General features: G+C 37.2%; 1 protein-coding gene across 1 annotated transcript; it reads left to right on the forward strand.

Annotated features, from left to right (window-relative positions):
• Positions 1 to 722: 722 nt before the first annotated feature.
• EXOC1L (exocyst complex component 1 like) lies at positions 723 to 15,941 on the forward strand. The gene is made up of 3 exons (XM_039249030.1): positions 723 to 843; positions 10,051 to 10,181; positions 15,675 to 15,941. The coding sequence occupies exons 1-3, from the start codon at positions 723 to 725 to the stop codon at positions 15,939 to 15,941; spliced, it is 519 nt and encodes a 172-aa protein (XP_039104961.1).
• The last annotated feature ends 4,596 nt before the right edge of the window (positions 15,942 to 20,537 follow it).

A 20,537-nucleotide genomic window follows, 5' to 3' on the forward strand; every position in this document is an offset into this window, starting at 1 on the left:
ATCCACCCTCCCAAGAAACAAACACAAAGCTTTGTTCCAGCAGTACCTAGTACATTTTTCTTTGTGAGTAGGAGAATGAACAACATTAAAGGGAGCCCATTTAAAAAATAATTTGGACCCAGGGGTTGGTGCTGACTTTCACGGAAGCAAAGGTCTGAATGAATTGCAGGAGGGGAGAGGAGGGCAAGGGACTTGTTGGAAGTGTCAGGAGCAAGCACTGATGCTTTGTCTCCTGCCCATGACAGCAAAGTTCTTAATGGAAGATGATCCCAATCAATAGAGCCAGACAGCTGATTTATATAATGGAATCAAGCTGAAGCAGTGGTCTTGCTCAGCAGAGTGATGTGAAAGGGAAAAGGCTACTAGAGGAGAATAACCAAGGGACTCCACAAGTACAGCTGCTGGTGTTCAGAAACGTGTTCCCCATCAGCAAACCACAGGAGAGCTCCAGAGAGCAGCCTGCTTCAGCCTGGATGCTGAGGAGGGACCGTAGGGCGAGGGTTGCCGCTGGATTTTGGCTGCCGCTGCTGCTGTCGCTGGGCACACACCGCAGTGAGGGGTCTGACCGCGCAGACTGCTCTGCGGAGCCTGGGTCTGGTCAGGAATGAGAAGTTAAGAGAGCAAGGGCTGGGAGGAGCAAACCCAAACAAGGAATCTAGGGAGCAAAAGGAGAGAAAGGGTGATCTTGAGCCAAGACATCAGGCCAAGTGGACCTGGAGGAAATGTCATCATTGGTAAAGGAGGACTTGGAGAAGAAACTGTTTAAGCCACTCTCCCAGAATCTGTACGAGTTTATTGAAATTGAATTCTCCGTCCAGGACAGGTATTACCTCTGTGTGTCAGGTAATCTGTTCTTTCTGTTATCACTTCAAAATGTAAATAACCCCAAGATGTGTGGGTGGTAGAGGGACATTTCTGTGTTTGTTTTCCTGTATAATAACAGCACGTGTATCTTCTGATGGTAGAGCTTAACTACACCAAGTTTAGGAATTTGGATTCCACAGAATTTTATCTTCGGTGCTAAAATGGGAGACAGAAAAAGAATATCGTATCAAGAATATTTTGATTAATTGTTCAGAATGAAACTGGATTTGTATTTTCCTGATTGGATTACTTTGTCTCCAGTCTTTTAATTCACTTGCATGGTATGCAATCTTAATGTGTAAGAGCTCATCTTAAAAAATTCAACAGAGAGCTTTCTGTATATTTTTTAAAACACTGGAGAATTGAGTTATACAGCTCTATTTCCAACCAGTCTGGACAACTAGGATTCTCCTTTTTTGTGCTAGGAAAAGAAAAAGACCTTAATTTTTCTTCCTGGTAGTTTATTTTGAAAAGAGAAAGGATTTTTTTAAAAATCCTTTCTCTTCTAGGAAGTATGCCCACAGAAACAGTGCTCTAATTGTAGAAATTAGCTCATGAAGCTGTAACTTTAAGAATAAGGGGCTGCTCTCTAAACCATTTAAAATATAGATTTTCCACTATACTTTTAAAATTCACAAAAGTTGTCCAAATGTGGGAATAGGTTTTTGCACTTAATTATGATTTGCTTAACCTGTAATGAGTATGCTGAATTTAGACAGAATTGCTCACGCCATTATCGAACATAATATACAGCATTCCCTTTTCCCAATCCATGCCTTTTAATACTTTTCAGGGGCTTAGGAGGAAAGAGCTCAGAAACTCTAAATGTTCATTATGGACTTTCTTTTTTAAGGCACACACCTCAGCGTTTTCAAAAACAACTTATAATTCTCTTCCTGATAATTGCCTCAGAAGGACTCTCTAAAGTTGTCAAGATGGAATACTGTAAAGTAGACCAGATATAAATAAAGTGCTAAGAATTTTTTTAATTCTATCATTCCTAATAAAAACAATATTTACTCAGTAATAAGGGTACTAATATTTATCTAATGCTTTTCTTAGCATATGTTGCTGTATAAATACAAAGTATGAGGACTTGGAATATCAGCAAGGTAAAAATTTAATTGGCCAGGAAAAAGAAAGAAATCAAATTATGGGGAAAAAAGTCAAGTGAAATAATTTTAGAAACTGTATCATAACCATTAAATCTCAATATCTTAAAGTATTTTGACTTATTATACTAGAGAAGATGCTTATTCTGACATCAATATTTAATAATTATATTTCTTCTGTGATCCTCTTTATAAAGTTCATTACCCATCATGTGACATTAGCATACATGAATTTTTAAAGTGAACTTGTAAAAATAAAATAATCATATCAGTGTATATATCTAACTTATGAAATATATCTTAATTCCTCCCTGCAACCATATAATAAACTGAACTTGTTCAATGTGGCATGAAAAAAGTCCCCTCAAATTAAACTTTTGGAAATGGATAGTGACTTTTCTTTCTGTTGTCCTTGAGTTCTAGGAAAAATACTGTGGGCTGGGTTTACCTGCTGTTTTTTGTTTTGTTTTATTTTTAATAAATGACATGAATCTTTTAACAAGGATCAGAAGGTCAAGGGGTTAGCATTGTTAACATGGGTGAAGGCACCCTCTTTGGGGTTCAATTTTCTTATCTAGAAAATAAACAAGTAGAGGAGGTGATCACTTTCATTGGTAAAATTCAATGACTCTCCTCTGTAAGAAGAAAAAAAAACCACCACAAGGTGATCTCAGATATGAAGAGAAACAATATTGTGATGTTTCATATAAAAATTAACATTATTAGCCATGTTTGTTCACTAATTTTTCATAACTCTCCTCTATATCACATCATTCAATTTGAGAGTACTTTCCCTAAATGTAATATCTGTTTATGACCATTTCAAATACATGTAGGCAGAATGGTAATTTAAAGTGATGCCAATGTGATGATTGATAGACTTTAATCTTTGACACTGCTTTACTCAGAAAATTTCTATAGACATGAATCAAACAGGTCATATCATAATTACTGAGGCAGGTAAGTCAAGATCTTGGCTACCTTCACAGAGTAGAAAGACTCAAAGTTATAATTTTCTCTTTATGTCCTACAATCTAGTAGTTCTAAATTAGCAAGAGTTGAAGGCTAGAGTAGCTGAATTCCGTCATGCGTTTTCAAACTAAAGAAGATATGTTTCAGTAATCTACATTTTCTATGTATCTGATCAGAATCTCTTTTGCAGGGGTCTCGAAACCAGATGATTGTGACTTACTGTTATCTTGATACTTTACCTAATTGTTATAAAAAATCAGATGCCATGAACCCAATCTCCCTCTCTGTATTTTGCCAGGATTCACATTGAGGATTTCCTGGCATCTCAGAGTTTGCAAGGTCATTTCTCCTTGGGATTAGCTTCCCCTAGCCTAGAACATCATTATCCACATCAGTTAAAAGCAGCATCTTCTTATGGAGGAGGGAGGAACCTATTATATGCGGGCACTAGAAAGGGATAAGTCACTTGTGCAATGGTGAGTGCAAATGAATTAAAGAAATTCTGAAGGACTTGAAATAGCATATAGAGCATTCGCCATAATTGGGCGGGAAGGGCGTGGTAGAATGGACCTTGGAATGCTTGGGATAAGTCAGATCTGATATAAAACCTGACTCTACTTTGCCCACCTGCCAGCTGTGAAATTTGGGGAAAGATAATTAACCTCTCTGGCCTCAGTGTTGACATCTCTGAAATGGAAATAATAACACCTACAAATGCACATAGTGCTCTCCTATTAAATCCTAACTAGGGAAAAACAAACATGATTGATAAATTATTTTCCAAAGAAACAAAATAAGGTAGGGTTAAATTTTTTAAATATACAGAAAAATATATTTACTGTGAAAAACATATGCTGAAATATAGTTATATAGTGTATACTATAAATAAATACTTCAATAAAAATAAAATATACACTAAACATGTATAAGTATTGCATTTACTATATAATGAAGACTTTATATATTATATTATATGTTTTATAAATAAAAATTATATACATATTCAGATACAGGTTATTTTAAGTATTCTCATATATTTAGAAAAACATTTTTCATTCATAAATACTAATTTGAAAATAAATGGCATTTTCTAGAATTATGAAAACAGTGTGTATAAATTCTGCATACATATTGCATTTTAATGTCAGAACAGAACTCTGTGAACCAGAGAATCTAACAATTTTGTCAAGCCATTTACAATAATAATGGTAACAATTAGAGTGCTAAATAAGAATAAATTAACAAGAAAAAACAAAATATTAGAGACTGGGTGGCTTATAAACAACATTTATTTCTCACAGTACTAAAACTGGGAAGTTTAAGATCATGGCACCAGTAGATTCAGTATCTGGTGAGGACCCACTTCCTTAGAGACCTCCATCTTACCCTGTAACCTTACATGGTGGACAGGGCAAGGGATCTTTCTGGAGTCTTTTTGAAAGTGTGCTAATGCCAAATCACCTCCCAACATTTCTGTCTCCTAATACCATCATCTTCAGGGTTAGGATTCCAAAAATAAATTTGGGTGGGGGGAGACACAAACACTCAATCTACAGTACTCAGTAGAGCCCCAAAAATACTTTTATTAAAATATTCCTAGAAAAAAATTATTTGAAAATTACTTTTTTAATAAAATCAGTAATAGTATTCTCAAGAAACCCAAGACATCATCGATATATTGAAACATTTTCACTGAGACTTCCTATCTTTCATATCTTCCGGTAGATTTTCTCTATTATTTAATTTCAGTGGGAAAATTATGTGATACTAGGACTGTAAAATAACAGTCATTTGTTTATTTAAAGCATTTTTGTGCACCTTATTCATGAACTACTGTTTTTCCTCTATCCTGTAAAATTGTGTTGGTTCAATTAGCCAACATTCTTTCCATTTAGCTTTATAAATTAAAGTGACTGCTTTATCATGGTAATAGAGGCAGTTATTAATGGAAGTGTTTACTTTGAAATTAAAAGGGAAAATAAATGGTTGGTGTGAAGTTAAGATTGTAATTCTGAAAATGCTAAACTGGAATATTAATAGTGGAACAAGTTATTCTGAAATTCTCTGGGTCTCTAGATATTACTCACTAAATCATAAGTATATAATGGCATCTCTGATGTTACTAAAACCAACTCTCTAACTTTTTGACTATATAAACACATTTCTGTTTTGGGACAATGTGATAAGTTTCCACTTTGCCACTGCATTACTATGGATATGGACATTTAATTTTGGCTGGCAGCAGAGGACAGGCATGGAAATTAGGGATAGGGTTCACTCCAGCCTGAGTAGACTTCTTTGACTCTTGGCTGAAGAAAGTTCTTGGAGCCTCCTTGACTCCAGAGGAGGCTACTTTTGTCAAATTAAGGAGTCTACTGTCTCTGTGCTGCCTCATTGTATCAAAGGATTAAGTTTTAAAGCTGCTTGTTTTCTTAGTTTGTTGTTGGTGGGACAGTAACCATTAATGTAAGAAAACTTGATAACTGGTAGATCCTACCTTCTTAACATCTCTTTTCATCCTTTATAGAACTGCCCAAGAAAACTTTCTAGAATTTAAAGCTCAGCCCATTTACCTAAAATCCTTGACATCCTTCCCCCCAAGTTTCCCCTCCACATACATAGTTCTCAGATTAACATTCAAACTCCTTAGCTTAGCCTTCTAGACCCTTCAGGAACTCCCTCCTGCCTAACCTGCTTCCCTCACCACCTATCCACCCTCACACTTTATGTCAATAATACCAAATATCTATCATGGACTCAAAAGGGCAAAGTATTTCATGCTTTTGTACACATGCTGTTCTATAACTCCTTCTACCCCTTTATTCATTCTTCTAACTCCCACTGCCTTGTACAACTCAGATTAACCCCTTCAAGAAACTCTCCCTGACCCCACCTGTCAGATGGAGATGTCCCTTCTTGATTTTTGTATATTACCTGGTCCATGCTTCATTCACGGCACTGTGATCATGCGTTTTCTTTCTAAAGCCCCTACTCCCTGTAATCTCAGTGAGAGCAGGAATGGTGCCTTATGGGAATTCATTTTTTTCCATGCCTAGAACAGGGCTTTGCACAAAAGGGGCACTCAAATATTTATCAAAATAATGAAATGCATCAGTAACCCTATAGGTATTGGCTAGTTGTCATAACCTGTAGATGAGGCAGTGGAATTTGCTTCAAATTACATTTTCGTATAGTATCCAGTCATTTCTCCCCATAAGCATCCTCTCCCACACTCTAAATAGCAAGTGAGATAGCTAGCCAGAACAAGAACATTGTCCTTTGGTCTGAGGTAGAGCCTTTGTCTGAACAGATACAACGTGTTCCTGGTAGAAGGAACTGCCTCCAGGATCTTGTCCTTAATAAGTATGACAGAATCACTCTACCTCCACTTCAACGCACCATGCTAATAGCTTCTTTTCTAGCCCTTTCCTCTTCCCAAAACTAACATCTAGATCAGTGGAAATGGACCTTTCTAGAATTGGAGAAATGTACATGGGCAGAAACCCAACAATTTTTGCACACAATTTCAATTTTTTAATACTAGGTTTAGATCTTCTGATCTGGGTCCTGTCCAGGACATGCCCCTCAATCACTCCCTTTGTCCCCCAAAATACACAATCCCTCCTCTCCCAAACTCTTGGAATATGTTCTCTAAATCATAGCCTTTAGTCTCTTCCTGTTTCTTGTTTTAATCCTGCCTAACCCGGGAACTGGCACATAGTACGCACTCAAGACTTAGTGCATGAAGGAGACCCCTGCAGGTTGTCTCTGCCCTCACCATCCAGAGAAACTGCTCTCAGGAAAGAAATCAATGATATTCCCCAAGGCAGATTCTGTGCCAGGTCTGAACTCTGCTTTACCCAAGAAAGTGACTTCACAGGATGGTCTCCAATTTTTTCAATTCTCTGTCCTCATGATTTTCATAGCATTGCCATTGCTGGGCTTCTCTCTTTGCACATCATCTTCTCAGATCTCTGTGCTGGAACCTTTTTATTCTCTGCTCTCTCTTACCTCTTTGCTCTTTTCCCTATAAACTTGGTCTTGGAAACCTGTCCACGCAGAAAAATTCCAAGTCTGTATCTCTATTCCTAAACTACAAACTTCCAGGGCACTCGGGTGGCTCAGTCAGTTAAGCATCTGATTCTTGATTCAACTCAGGTCATGATCTCAGGGTTCATGAGTTTGAGCCCTGCATCAGGCTCAGCACTGACAGTGCTGGCAGTGCTTGGGATTCTCTCTCCCTCTCTGTCTCTCCCCTACTCATGTGTGTGCTCTCTCTCACTCTCAAAAATAAATAAATTAAGTTAAATTAAAAAATAAAGATGCAACCTAAACTATAATCTTCTATCTCCTTCTTTTCTGAGATAGTTTATGGACATCTCATCTGTATGTCCAAAACTAAACTCATTATTCTGCCCGACCAGCTCACTCTCCATACTTTCCTATTTTGGTTTCCGTCTGGTGTTGTCAAAGCCTCGTTTGAAATCTTACTTGGATTTGCCATATCTGTTTCCATTGCCTACATCCTATGCCTGGATTACAAAAGCCTCTTACACAAAATGAAGTGCTTTAACAATTACAGTTACTGCAAACCAGACACTATCTATGTCATTTATATACTTTATGTTAAATCTTTACACCCTATGAGTTTGTAGAGCTCTGATGTCCACTTTCCAACATGAGCAAATGGAGGTTTTATCTCTCCAGACATGAAGTTATTTACTCAGCCGTTTACCACTTACAGTGGTAAGGAGTGGCATCATGATTTGCATCAAAAACATCTAAAGCCAGAGCCCACTAAGTCTCGATGCCTTTTCCAGGGACCTCTAGTCCCTCTTTCTTTTCTTCTTCAATGTATTTTGTACATTGCTGCTTCCAAAAAAATACTCCTTTAATGGGGCACCACTGTACTAGCCTCCTATTCAAGGAAGAAAGAGACTTATGAATATGTGTAACTGTATGAGCTTTCACTGAATACCTGACAGAGTGCCATCTTCTTAGATTTGTCAACCCGCTCAGACTCCCTCTCTAGAGGACTGAACTACTCAGCAGCTCTAAGCTCAACTGGTTCCCTTAATTTCAGTATCACTTGCACCTTCAGAGGAAAATGACTCCCTTCCCCAGCCCGAATTCTGGAGCTCTCGCTATGCAGACCAGCGTCACAATCCTTCCACCAGGCAGAGGATTCAGACACCACAAGTCCTCAGTTGTTTCTGTCCCTTTTCAAATCCAGAGGCTTTCAAAAACATTTTCACAATCTTCTCAGCCTCATTAATCCTATTGCCCACCATATCCTAATACCAACCAGTCTATACAGTCCACTTTCTCTAACCCTACCTGGTGATGTTCAGTTTCTATTGTTCATTCATTTCCTCATGCTGTCCTTCGCCTGTAAACGTCTTCAAACATCATCTCTGCCTTCCCAAACAGGACCAATTTTAAATCCTATATAAAATTCTATTTCTCCCATAACTATAGTTATTGTTTGTATATAAACCATAACTATAATTATATAGTATATGTGCTATATTTAGTATATAGTTATACAGTTATAGTTTTTCCCTTAACTATTCCAATCCTCTCCCTTCTCAGAACTCCTGTTGAACATATATAGTCTGCTGTACATTGCTTATCTATTATTAGGATTATTTCATAATGTATGGCTTTATACTTACTTAACTAGGAGGGCATGCCAAAGTGGCACTTTCCAGAACCAAAAAAGAGTTCCTTAAATATAAATTCCCGTTTCAGTCGTAGAGGACAGAACCAGCTTGCAACCTTCTAAGATGTCTAAGTGACATCCATCTTGAAAGAAGTTTTTAGATATTCAATTTCCACTGCCACTTCTTTATAATATACCTGTATACTTGGGGCATCCGGGTGGCTCACTTGGCTAAGCATCTGACTCTTGATTTTGGCTCAGGTCATAATCTCACAGTTCATGAATTCCAGCCTGGTGGTGGGTTCTGCACTGACAGCGTGGAGCCTGCTTGGGATTCTCTCTCTCTTTTTCTCTCTCTCCCTGTCTCTCCCTCTCTCTGCCCCTCCCCTGCTCACTCACTCTCTCTCTCTCAAAATAAATAAATAAATTTTTTAAAAGTTTAAAAATAATATACTTGTATACCATTCTAATATATATTTTCTGTGCCTCATGTGTGTTGACAGTCCAGAGGGCAGGGATCATATCTCATACTTGCATCCCTCTGGCATCTGTGATAATTCTATCAGGTAAGTAGCAGGTACTCTGTAAATACTCCTTTATTAACCAATTGATAATTTTCAGTTCAGGAGTTCTAACATCAAATGTTGATTCTTCTGATGTATTGTTATGAGACCAAAGACAATGTTTTTAAGGCCAAGAAAGGAGTTCCTACATTTTTTTCCATAATAAAATAAGCAATGATTTTCTCATACCTTTCAAAGTATAATACTGAAATTTCTGTCTTAATGGCACATTTTGAATGCTAAAATTTGGAGACATGCTAGAGAAGACTAAAAATCTCAAACAGTACCAAACAGGTCAACTGTAGCCAAGATACCAGCACTTCTCCATCAAAAGTCTCACATCAACTTTTTTCCCACTGCAACTTTAAAAGAAAAGATACAAAGTAGTATTCGTATGGTCACTTTCAACATTGTGCTGCTGTGTGAGCTGAACTGTTTGCTTTCCCGACCTTACTCTCTCTATTGTCATAAATTAAAATTCCAATTTGTTCTGGTAAATACTTTGGCACTGACTGTATGTTAAAGCGAAGCCTCTTATTTCTTGCCAGGAGTCGAACCCTATTGTCTACCACAAAGCTCAGAGCTGAAAGCACATAGCTCAGTGCTCCATCTGACAGATATTACCACTGGAAGTCACAGCAGTGTGTAGGCACAACTGTAGCAAAAATTAAGTTAATGTATGGAACAAATTAGGGGGCATACTCATGAAGGCTCAGATACATCAGGGTTCATAATTGGGGTGCAGATAGAAGTTAGGCTCAAACTCATATGAAAAGGAGATAGATAAATACCAAATAGTATAGAAAGTATAACGATGAATAATTTATTGTCTTCTAAGAGTTTATGTAAACCAAGTGTTATTTTTTCTGTCCTACAGTGACCAAAAATGAAGAAGTAAAAATAATTATGGTGAAACACTACAGAATAGGTTTAGATGAAAAATACGAAGTAACAAAAAAGTGGTCTTTGAACGATCTGCAGATGATTGATGGAAAAGAAGCAGATACTGTAAGTGTTATGTTTTGTAAGGGAGATGTGGAATCAATATGCTAGAAATCTTTATGTTCAATATCCTCCTTCATATTCTTGGCATGTACTAAGTGTTAAGATGACATATTGCTCTTAAGTGGCATAGGTTATTCAGCTGGGATAATCTACTGGGTTTTTTATTCTGTTTTTCTGAGTTTAAGTTTGAATTTTTGTCTATTAAATTTAAAAGCACCTTTCCCAAGGGCTTGTTAACAGGTTAAACACAATTCTGCCCGTCAATCCTGAAATTTTAAATGTTTGATCGTTCCACCCCCACTCTCTCCCCTCCCCAAGTTCCTCCATTAAATTTTGGGGGCTCCTTTCTCATCTTCTTGAAACTACTGTCAGTTAGCCACTTGATCCTCCAGAAAAACCAGTAACTCTTAGAAATCCTACAACCTTAGAGTTGAAAGGGGGAGGGGAAATGGTGTATATGCCAGTCTCTCCACTTGACCACTCGATAAGTGGTTTCCTATCAGTCTTTCCTTGAACTCTTCCACTGATGGGGAACACATCAATTTCTGATTGCCATACTTATTTCCAAATCTCCTACTATGTTTAACCAACATCCGCTTCACTCTAACATCCACCCATCAGTCCTAGTTTTACCATTTGGAGCCATGTAGAAAAAATCAGATCCTCCTTTTACATAGCAGCCTTTCCAATATTTGAAGATGATTATGTTTCCTTAAGTTTTCCCTTTTCTAGGTTAAGTGTTATTTTTTTCTTTAAATAACTTTCATATGAAAATCAAATAAGATAATATGACAGGACAATACAAATATTAAGAGGTAGTAGCATTGCTTTTATTTTTCCCCCATGCCATTGCTTCAGCACCCTTCACTACACTGTTTTCTATCCTCTGAAATGCTTCAGCTTTTCCAGAATTAAATACAATACTTTAGAATTAGTGCAACTAGTTTCTATTTCCTTTCATCTGAATTCTTTATTTCTATTAAACACTAACCTGAAACCTCAGTTCTTTTGTGAATGAATTACCATTTGACCTGATCTGCCATACCCTCTACTTACATAGAATAAAATTTAAATAAGGGCCCTTGGTGATCTGGCCCCTTTATTTCTGGTCATTCCCTGTTAAACTGTATATATCCACAGTGCTTAACTACTGACGCATGAGGTTTATTATGCCCAGTCACCTCCATCTTTCACCCCATTTCCAGATCCCCATTGGGTAAAGTCCTACTCCTGTTTCCCTGCCCCCATTGCGTTGTGGAGGTAAATGTGTTACCGACATAATTCTACAAACTGCAATTGTTGACTTACTCTATGTCCCCTCTAGATAGAAACCTCCTAAAAAACTGTGACCATTACTTTTGTTTTTTGTTCTTTATCTTTTATTGTAGACTTCTGCTTGGTAGATATTAACTCAATAAGACTATTGAGTGCAATAGTCTTGCACTCAATAAGACTATGTGTTTTTGTTGGATCATTTAGAATTTAAGCTTATTTATTCTTAATCCTAGTAAATATCACATCCTTAGTTTGGCCTATTGTTCCTACCTATCAAATCTTTAAATATTTTTATTTTTTAATATTCACTACAGTATGATGCAGATTTAATGAGCATGACATTTGGGACTTCATTCAAGTCAATAATAGACATAATGAAGCAAGCAGAGCTAAGTGCCATCTGGGTAACCTCTAGGTAATTAAAGGTTACTATTACCGCCACTTGTAGTACCGCTACCTGCTGCCATCTCATATTTAATAAACTCATCAGATGCCAGGAACCACATGAAGGTCTTTTCATATACAATTTCACATAATCATCACAAAACCCCAATGAATTAGATCCTATTACTACATCCAATTTTTAGATGAGGAAAATGAAACTTAAAGAGATTAATTGACTTGCCCAAGGTCACAAAGCTACTCAGTGTTTTGTGGGTGGAGGCAGACTTTACCCGGAAATCTATTACTATGTCTTCTTGGACTGCTTGTTTGACATCTCTACATATTCATATATTCATTCATTCATTCATTGAGAATTTGTAGTATCCCAGGCTCTGCTGGGTTTGAGGATACAGTGGTGAAATAGACAGACATAAGCACTTAATTCTGCCTTACTTACTTACTTACTTATTTACTTAATTATCTAGTCTGAATTCCTGAATCTTGCCCTTATGATCTTTACTGAAATCAATATATGTTATCTGTTATTACCTTGACATTACCTAGGAATCAATCCAATTTTTAAAATTTGGTGTGTTTGGCATAACTTCTTGGCAAAAGCATGTTGGATTTCATTGCTTTTTTTCTTAAGTACTCACCTAGCATTTTTCTGGTAATACATTCTACCTAAAAGTTCAACACTTAGGAAATAGTTAAGTATATTTTGCATATCAGTAGCTGGAATGTCACACAGAAATTAAAAATCATGTTTCCACATGAATGCCTCTGAATACAATTGTTCACCACTGAATAAGTTGTTGTTGTTTTCTTATTTATTTATTCTTAAGAAAGACAGGGTGTGAGTGGGGGAGAAGCAGAGAGAGAGGGAGACATAGAAACCAAAGAAGGCTCCAGGCTCTGAGCTGTCAGCACAGAGCCCTACACAGGGCCTGAGCTCACAAACCACAAGATCATGACCCAAGCTGAAGTCCAACACTTAACTGACTGAGCCATCCTGGTGCCCCAAAATAAGTTTTTTAAAAGTCAGTGTAATACAAAACTTTTCTCTCTCGGGGCGCCTGGGTGGCTTAGTCGGTTAAGCACCGACTTTCGCTTAGGTCATGAACTCACGGTTCGTGGGTTCGAGCCCCGCGTTGGGCTCTGTGCTGACTGTCAGCTCAGAGCCTGGAGCCTATTTCAGAGTCTGTGTCTCCCTCTCTGTCTGATCCTCCCCTGCTCACGCTGTCTCTCTCTCTCTCCTAGAAATTAAAAAAAAAAAAAACTTTTTTTTTTTTTTAATTTTTAATGTTTATTTATCCTTGAGATAGTGAGAGAGACAGAGAATGAGCAGGGAAGGAGCAGAGCGAGAGAGGGACACAGAATCTGAAACAGGCTCCAGGCTCTGAGCTGTCAGCACAGAGCCCGACGCAGGGCTCGAACCCACAAACCATGAGATCATGACCTGAGCCGAAGTCGGATGCTTAACCCACTGAGCCACCCAGGCGCCCCTCTCTTTTTCTTTTTTAAAAAAATTTTTGTTAATATTTATTTTTATTTTTGAGAATGCATGCATGTGAACACATGAATGGTGGGGGGGAAGGCAGTGGATCCGAAGCAGACTTTGCACTGTGAATTGTGAACACAGAGCCTGATGTGGGGCTTGAACTCAGGAACCTTGAGATCAAGACCTGACCTGAAATGCAGTCGGCCATGTAACCGAGTTACCTAGGCACCCCATGTCTCCTAACAGGAGAGAGGATGGCATAATAAAACCTGGGGCTGGATTGACTGAGATCTTGGTTCTTATCCTGGCTCTGCCAACAACTACATGTGTGACCTGGGCTTCACTTCTCTGGAAACTATTATCTCAGCTATAAACAAGAGATCACTGAGTGGTCTATGAGACCCCCTTTCAGCTCTAAGATTCTATGGAAAGAAAGAACAAGAGAAGTAAGGGAGAGAGAAAGACGGAAGGAGGGACTTGTAATCTATGTACATGCCTGCTTAGGCTTCAATTATTAGGCTAAAGGAGAAAAGTAATTTCCTCTGAGTATCTTAAAAGCATAATGGATACTTTCTACAAGATAAGGAGTAAATGTTTTAGTGAGAAAACTATACAAAGAGCATGATTAGTATTTGATAATGGAATGGGTGTGATTTCCTTTTATTGAGATTTCCTGCAGAAGTGTCTTTCAAGCTGCAACTATGACAGCCAAGAAAAGTTTTGCAAGATGTGACTAAGGGGAATGATGCATTTAAAATCACATCGCTTTTGTACATTCTTTTTTAAAACTATTGTTTGGGGGGGGTTGTTTTTAAATTAATGGTATAGGGGTGACTGGGTGACTCAGTTGGTTAAGCATCTGACTTTGGCTCAGGTCATGATATCACAGTTTGTGGGTTCAAGCCCCGTTTCAGGCTGTGTGCTGACAGCTGGGGCCTGAAGCTGCTTTGGATTCTGTGTCTCCCTCTCTCTCTGCCCCTCCCCCACTCACACTCTTGTCTCTCTCTCTCTCTCAAAAATAAATATTAAAAAATATTTTATTTTTTATACCATCTTTACCATTTTAAAAAACTAATGGTATAAAGCAAGGTGATATTAACACCAATATCACAATGGGGGGGGCAGATTTGGGAAGGAGAAAGCCCTTATTATGCAGTTTGTATTAATCTTACGTAAACAGCATAGTAACCCTTTCTTAAATGAGCAAAAATGTGAAGGTCAGATCAGGTAAGCACTTTGTCCATGGTTACATCAGGGACTCAAAATGGTTATCTAACTTCAAAACTCATATTCTTTCTCCTGACTCCTGCAAGAATTTTCTTATTTTACAAGAGAAATTGCCAAAATATAAGTTGTTTGTATATAATATTTAGATACTACATGGGAACTAATTATTAATACTCTGCTTTGGTTTCTCTCTACCTCCTTGTCATTCAAAGCAATGTTTACCTCCACTTCTCTTTTTATCGGACTATTTCAAATCAGTTCAACTCACGTTTATTGAGAACTTAGTAGTTGCCATGGATAAGTACAAAGATAAATAATTCAAAATCTCTGCCCTAAAAAAAAAAAAAAGAGAGGTTAGGCAGGTAATGAATATGAAAACACTTCATAAACTGAAAATCACTTTATAAATACAAGGTTATGCTGTTACTACTTTTAGTAACAGTGGAAATTATTATTTTAACATATAGGACTCAGATCAGTTTTGATATCGACTTTTTCTCAAGACACCTCCAATGGAAGTGTAGCGACAATCCAGAGGCAGTCAATCAATAGAGGCAGTCTTGAGTAATTTGACAGTTTCAGCCAAATGATTTAAAGATCCTTGCTATTAACTTCAAAGCTAATTCCTTACTATTAACTTTAAAGTCAGCAGGTTTGTGACATGTAGCATGCTGAAGGCTACTCTTGCCATCTTGTATTTCCCCCTTCTACCATTGTAATGGCACAAGGGACCAACCTCCTAGTAAAGAAAAGGAGGAATCTTTTCTCTCCTTCAGAAGCTTTTTCTATCTCTATCCACCCTCTCAAATTCACTACCCTGGGAAGACTTGATAGCAGCGCCTTCTCAGACATGTTTTACTTGGAAAATTGAAAAATCACAGATGCATCCAAAGAAATCTTTCATACTGTTGTTCTTTTTAGAAGCAATATGTTTAAAGCAGGTAGCTTTGGAAATCTCATTTATACATTTTAGAAATATGTTTGATATTGATTCTTTACGATCAATAAGCATGTACAAGAGAATATGAGAAGCCCCCCCCACCCCCACCCCAGGAAATCTAGCTACTTTCCTGGCTACAAACAAAACCATGTCTCTCTTTTTCTTCTAGGACAATCCATTTTTTGATCTGCACTTCAAGAAAGTGTACAGTTTGGAAGCATATAGTTGTGCTTCTAAATATGCCTTTGCTCGAACTGTGAATAGGCTGAATCATGCATATCTTAAAAAGGACTTACAGATTGTGAACTTTGATTCTACTTACATTAATGATGATTCCATTTGGTCCTCCAACAATAAGGATTGCTTGGTTCTTATGAGAATATGCTTTTATGCTTTCAATCTAGTATGCTTGTCCCTGTGTCCCCTGCCACTCTGAAGATATATACTATGTTCCTTCATCAATATTCTATGAAAATGGTTCCCTAGGTAAATATTGATAGTTATGATTTTGTTTTTCCCTTCCTCAGTGACTACTATTTATATGAAAATAAAGTGATGCTTTGTGAATTGCAGTGGGATGTGTCTTAATGCAATCATTCAACAATTGGGACTTTTACCTGTGTGTTGCTTGGTAACTTTGGAAGGAGTTGGATGGTTTTGCCTATACCTCTATTCTACTAAAAAGTATCAAGAAGTATCTTGAAAGGCCTAAATAAATGCAAAGATATTCATGTTCATGGATAAGAAAAGTTAATGTTGTAAAGATGTCTATACTACCCAAAGCAACTACAGATTCAATGCAATCTCTGTTAAAATTCCAACAGCTTTTTTTAGCAGAAATGGGAAAGTCGATCCTCAAAATCATGGAATTGCAAGAAGGCTCGAATAGCCAAACAATCTTGAAACAGGAATACAAAGCTGAAGGGCTTAGACCTCCCAATTTCAAAATTTATTACAAAGCTACAAAACATTATGGAACTGGCATAAGGATAGCCATATAGACTATAGAATATATGGGTAGGATAGGATAGAAGTGAGAATTCAGAAATAATCCAAACATCTATGGTCAACTGATTTTTGACAAGAGTGCCAAATTTATTCAAAGAGGAAAGAATAATCTCTTCAACAAATGGTGCTGGACAACTGGATATCCCAAAGCAAGGAATGAAGCCCCTATTTTACACCATACACAAAAATCAACTTAAAATGGGTTAAAGACTTCAATGTGACACCTGACACCATAAAATTCCTAGAAGAAAATATAGGAATAAATCTTTAGGACCTTGGATTTAGCAATGGATTCTTACTATATCAAAAGTATGAGTAATAGAAGAAAAAAATTGACTGGACTCATCAAAATTGCTTTTGTGTCAAAGGACATTATCAAGAAAATGAAAAACAAATCTATAAAGTGGGAGAAAATATTTGCAAATCATATACCTGATAAGAGTTTAATACCCATAATATAAAAATAATTCCTACAACTCATTATCAAAAAGACAAACAACCCAACTTAAAATGGCTTGAACAGGCCTTTCTTCAAAGGAAATACTCAATAAGCACAAGAAAAGATACTCAACATCATTAATTACAGCGAAACACAAACTAAAACCACAATGAGATACTACTTCATGCCTACTAGGATGACTTTCAAAACAATAACACAAAATAACAAGTATTGATAAAGATGTGGAGGATTGGTGCCCTCAATGTAAAGTGTACATTTTTACACTGCTTGTGTGAATGTAAAGTGGTACAGTCACTGTGGAAAACAGTTTCATATTTCATCAAAAAGCTAACACAGAATTACCAAATGACCCAGCAATTTCACTCCTAGGTATATACTCAAAGGAACTGAAAGCAGGGGCTTGAATAGATGTTTATACCACAGTGTTCATTGCAGCATTATTCATAACAGTCAAAAGATGGAAACAACCCAAGTATCTATCAACAGATGAATGGAGACAATAAATGTGGTCTATGCATTGAGTGAAATATTATTCTCCCGTAAAAAGCATTGATGTTCTGGGACACCAGAAGATGTTGAAAATGTGCTAAGTGAAATATCAGACACTAAAGAACAAATATTGTATGATTCTATTTATACGAAATATCTAGAATAGGCAAATTTAGAAATAGAAAGTAGGTAGGAGTTACCAGGGGCTGGGCGGAGCCCAAAATGGGGAGTTGTTGCTGAATGGAACAGAGTTTTTTGGATAAAGAAAAAGGTTTGGAAATAGATGGTGGTGATGGCTGCACAACACTGTGTGTGTAATTATGCTGAATTGTACATCAATAAGGTAAATGTAACGTTATATATATTTTACCATAAGTTAAAAAATAATGTAATATGCTATAAGTCATTGAATTGTACACTTTAAACACATGAATTGTATGTAAATTATATCTCAATAAAGCTGTTAAAAAAAAAAGGACTACCTTTGGTCTACTAGAAGAAAACATGATTTAATTTTATATGAACTGAGAGTGGGAAAAACTGCTAGTTGTCACATCCAGAAATAACAAAGAAAAAGTGATTAATTTCACTACATACATATAAGACGACTTTGCCTGAAAAAAACTATAAATAATCAAATAACAAATTATTTTTTTAAAAAAATACAAATAATAACAATATACTAATAGTTTTCATGAATAAGTTTCTTCTAAACTTGAGGGATTAAAAAGATCAACAATTCAATTTCCTAAAAAATTAGGAAATGAGGGCACCTGCATGGCTCAGTTGGTTAAGTGTCTGAGTCTTGGTTTTGGCTCAGTTCATGATCTCACAGTTTGTGAGTTCAAACCCCACGTTGGGCTCCATGCTGACAGGGCAGAGCCTGCTTGGGATTCTCCCTTTCCCTCTCTGTCTGCCCTCCACCTCTCTCTCTCAAAGTAAATAAATAGACTTTAAAAAATTAGGAAATGATGCGAACAGACATTTCATAAAAAAGAATTGCAAATGACCCTTAAACATATGAAAAGATGCTTAACCTTGCCCATAAGAGAAATTTAAATTAAATCTACAGTGTGATTTAATCTGTTTCTCACCTATTAGATTGGCAAAAATCCAAAGCTTTAACATTATTTTACTGGAAATGGGAAAACCGTTCCTCTCATTCATTGCTGTTGGAAATGCAAAAGGGTACAAATCCTATAGGAAAGGAATTTAACAATATCTTACAAAGCTACATATACATTTACTCTTTAACCCAGCAAATTAATTTTTTCCCCAGGACTCTATCCCAAAGACATTTTTGCAAAGATACAGAATGACACATGCACAAGTCATGTGACATTGTTTATAAGAACAAAACATTCAAATAGCTCAAATATCCATTACTAGAAGATGAACTGCATAAACTGTGACACAAACACAATACAGTATCATGCAGTGGGACAAGGTAGAAGATAGTGAAGGTCTCAGGTACACCCTGGGTGGAGGCTGTTGGCATGGGAAGCTGTGGGTGGGCTAATTAGAAGTAGGGTATCCTAGGTGATTGACTAAAGACACATCTTTCTCCAGTTGGTCCTAAGTTAGAAGTGGAGGCCAAAATAAGGGAAGTTGTCAATTATTAATCAAGTCCAGGCCATTTGGGGTCCATTGCTACAGGGTTGTTATTTGACTTTCTAGACTTGACTGCTACAAATAGTAGTTTGACTTCCTGGATGGGTTATTGTACTTACAAGGGTGGCTTCCTAAGCTGATTGCTGCAAGTCAGAGTTGTATTTCTACCTGTAGCCTGGCCACTGCCCATTTACATATTCAGAAATATATATTTTTTAATGTTTATTTTTGAGAGAGAGAGAGAGAGAGACAGAGCATGAGTGGGGGCGGGAGGGGGAGGAACAGAGAGAGATAAAAATAAAATCTGAAGCAGGCTCCAGGCTCTGAGCTGTCAGCACAGGGCCCTACACAGGGCTTGAACCCACGAACCATGGGATCGTGACCTGAGCCAAAGTTGGATGCTCAACCGACTGAGCCACCACCCAGGCACCCCTAAGGTTAAGTTCTTAGTTCCGACAATTCTAATATGGTTATGTGAGATGTTAGCATTGGGGGAAGCTAGACAAGAAATGTGGAGCACCCTGTACTATCTTTGCAATTGCTCAGGAAGGCTGAATGTTTTCCAAAATAAATTTTTTAAAAGCCCTAGATGAGTTGATTTCTATGAAGCAGTAAAGATGAACAAGGCCGTCATATACAGACAGCATCAAAATGTGGAAAAATAAGTTAGTGGTGTCTCATTCCATGAAACCAAATTACCTACTTGTCTAGCTGCATTGAAAATGGAAATGCCCTCTAGCTGAGTACAACCTTGAGTACACCTTTTAATCAAAACAGGAAGTTCAAATGATGATATGCTAGAAAAACCTCATATATCCCATACGAAGTCTTACATTGTCCTTTCCAACTAATAAAAACTGATCCATATAGCTGACATGTTTACTTCTCAGGTAAAGAGTTCAGACTGTGGTTAATAAAAATGATCACTTCCCACATTGGAGTGATGTCTTTATAGAAGAGAATAAAGATCATATCTTATTCACCTTTGGATTATACACAGGAGGCACTCAAGATATATGTATTTGTTTTCTTGACACGTAATCCTTATAAAGGAAGTCTGACTTTTCAGCTACTTGTTAAAAAGCTGATCATATTAGCATTATTTTGTTTCTTCTCTCTCCCCTTTGCTTTTTCTGTGTTCTTTTTTCAACTCTTTTTTAGTTTAATTCCTCTGCAAGCCTGAATGTCTTATTTCTCTACCCTCTGTTCTTTTGCTTTGCTTTGTTTTGTTTTAGAGAGCACACGCATGCACATGAGACAGAGAGAGAGAGAGAGAGAATGGGGAAGGGGCCAAAGAGAGAGAGAGAATTTCAAGCAGACTCCATAGTCAGAGTGGAGCTGGATGTGGGGTACAATCCCATGACCCTGGTATCATGACCAGAGCCAAATTCAAGAGTTGGACACTTAACTGACTGAGCTACCCAGGCACCCTTCTCTATACTCTGTTCTTAAATAGGTTTTCTT

The sequence above is a fragment of the Hyaena hyaena genome, unplaced genomic scaffold, assembly GCF_003009895.1.
Source record: "Hyaena hyaena isolate Hyena2069 unplaced genomic scaffold, ASM300989v1 scaffold_329, whole genome shotgun sequence".
Classification (NCBI taxonomy): Eukaryota; Metazoa; Chordata; class Mammalia; order Carnivora; family Hyaenidae; genus Hyaena; species Hyaena hyaena.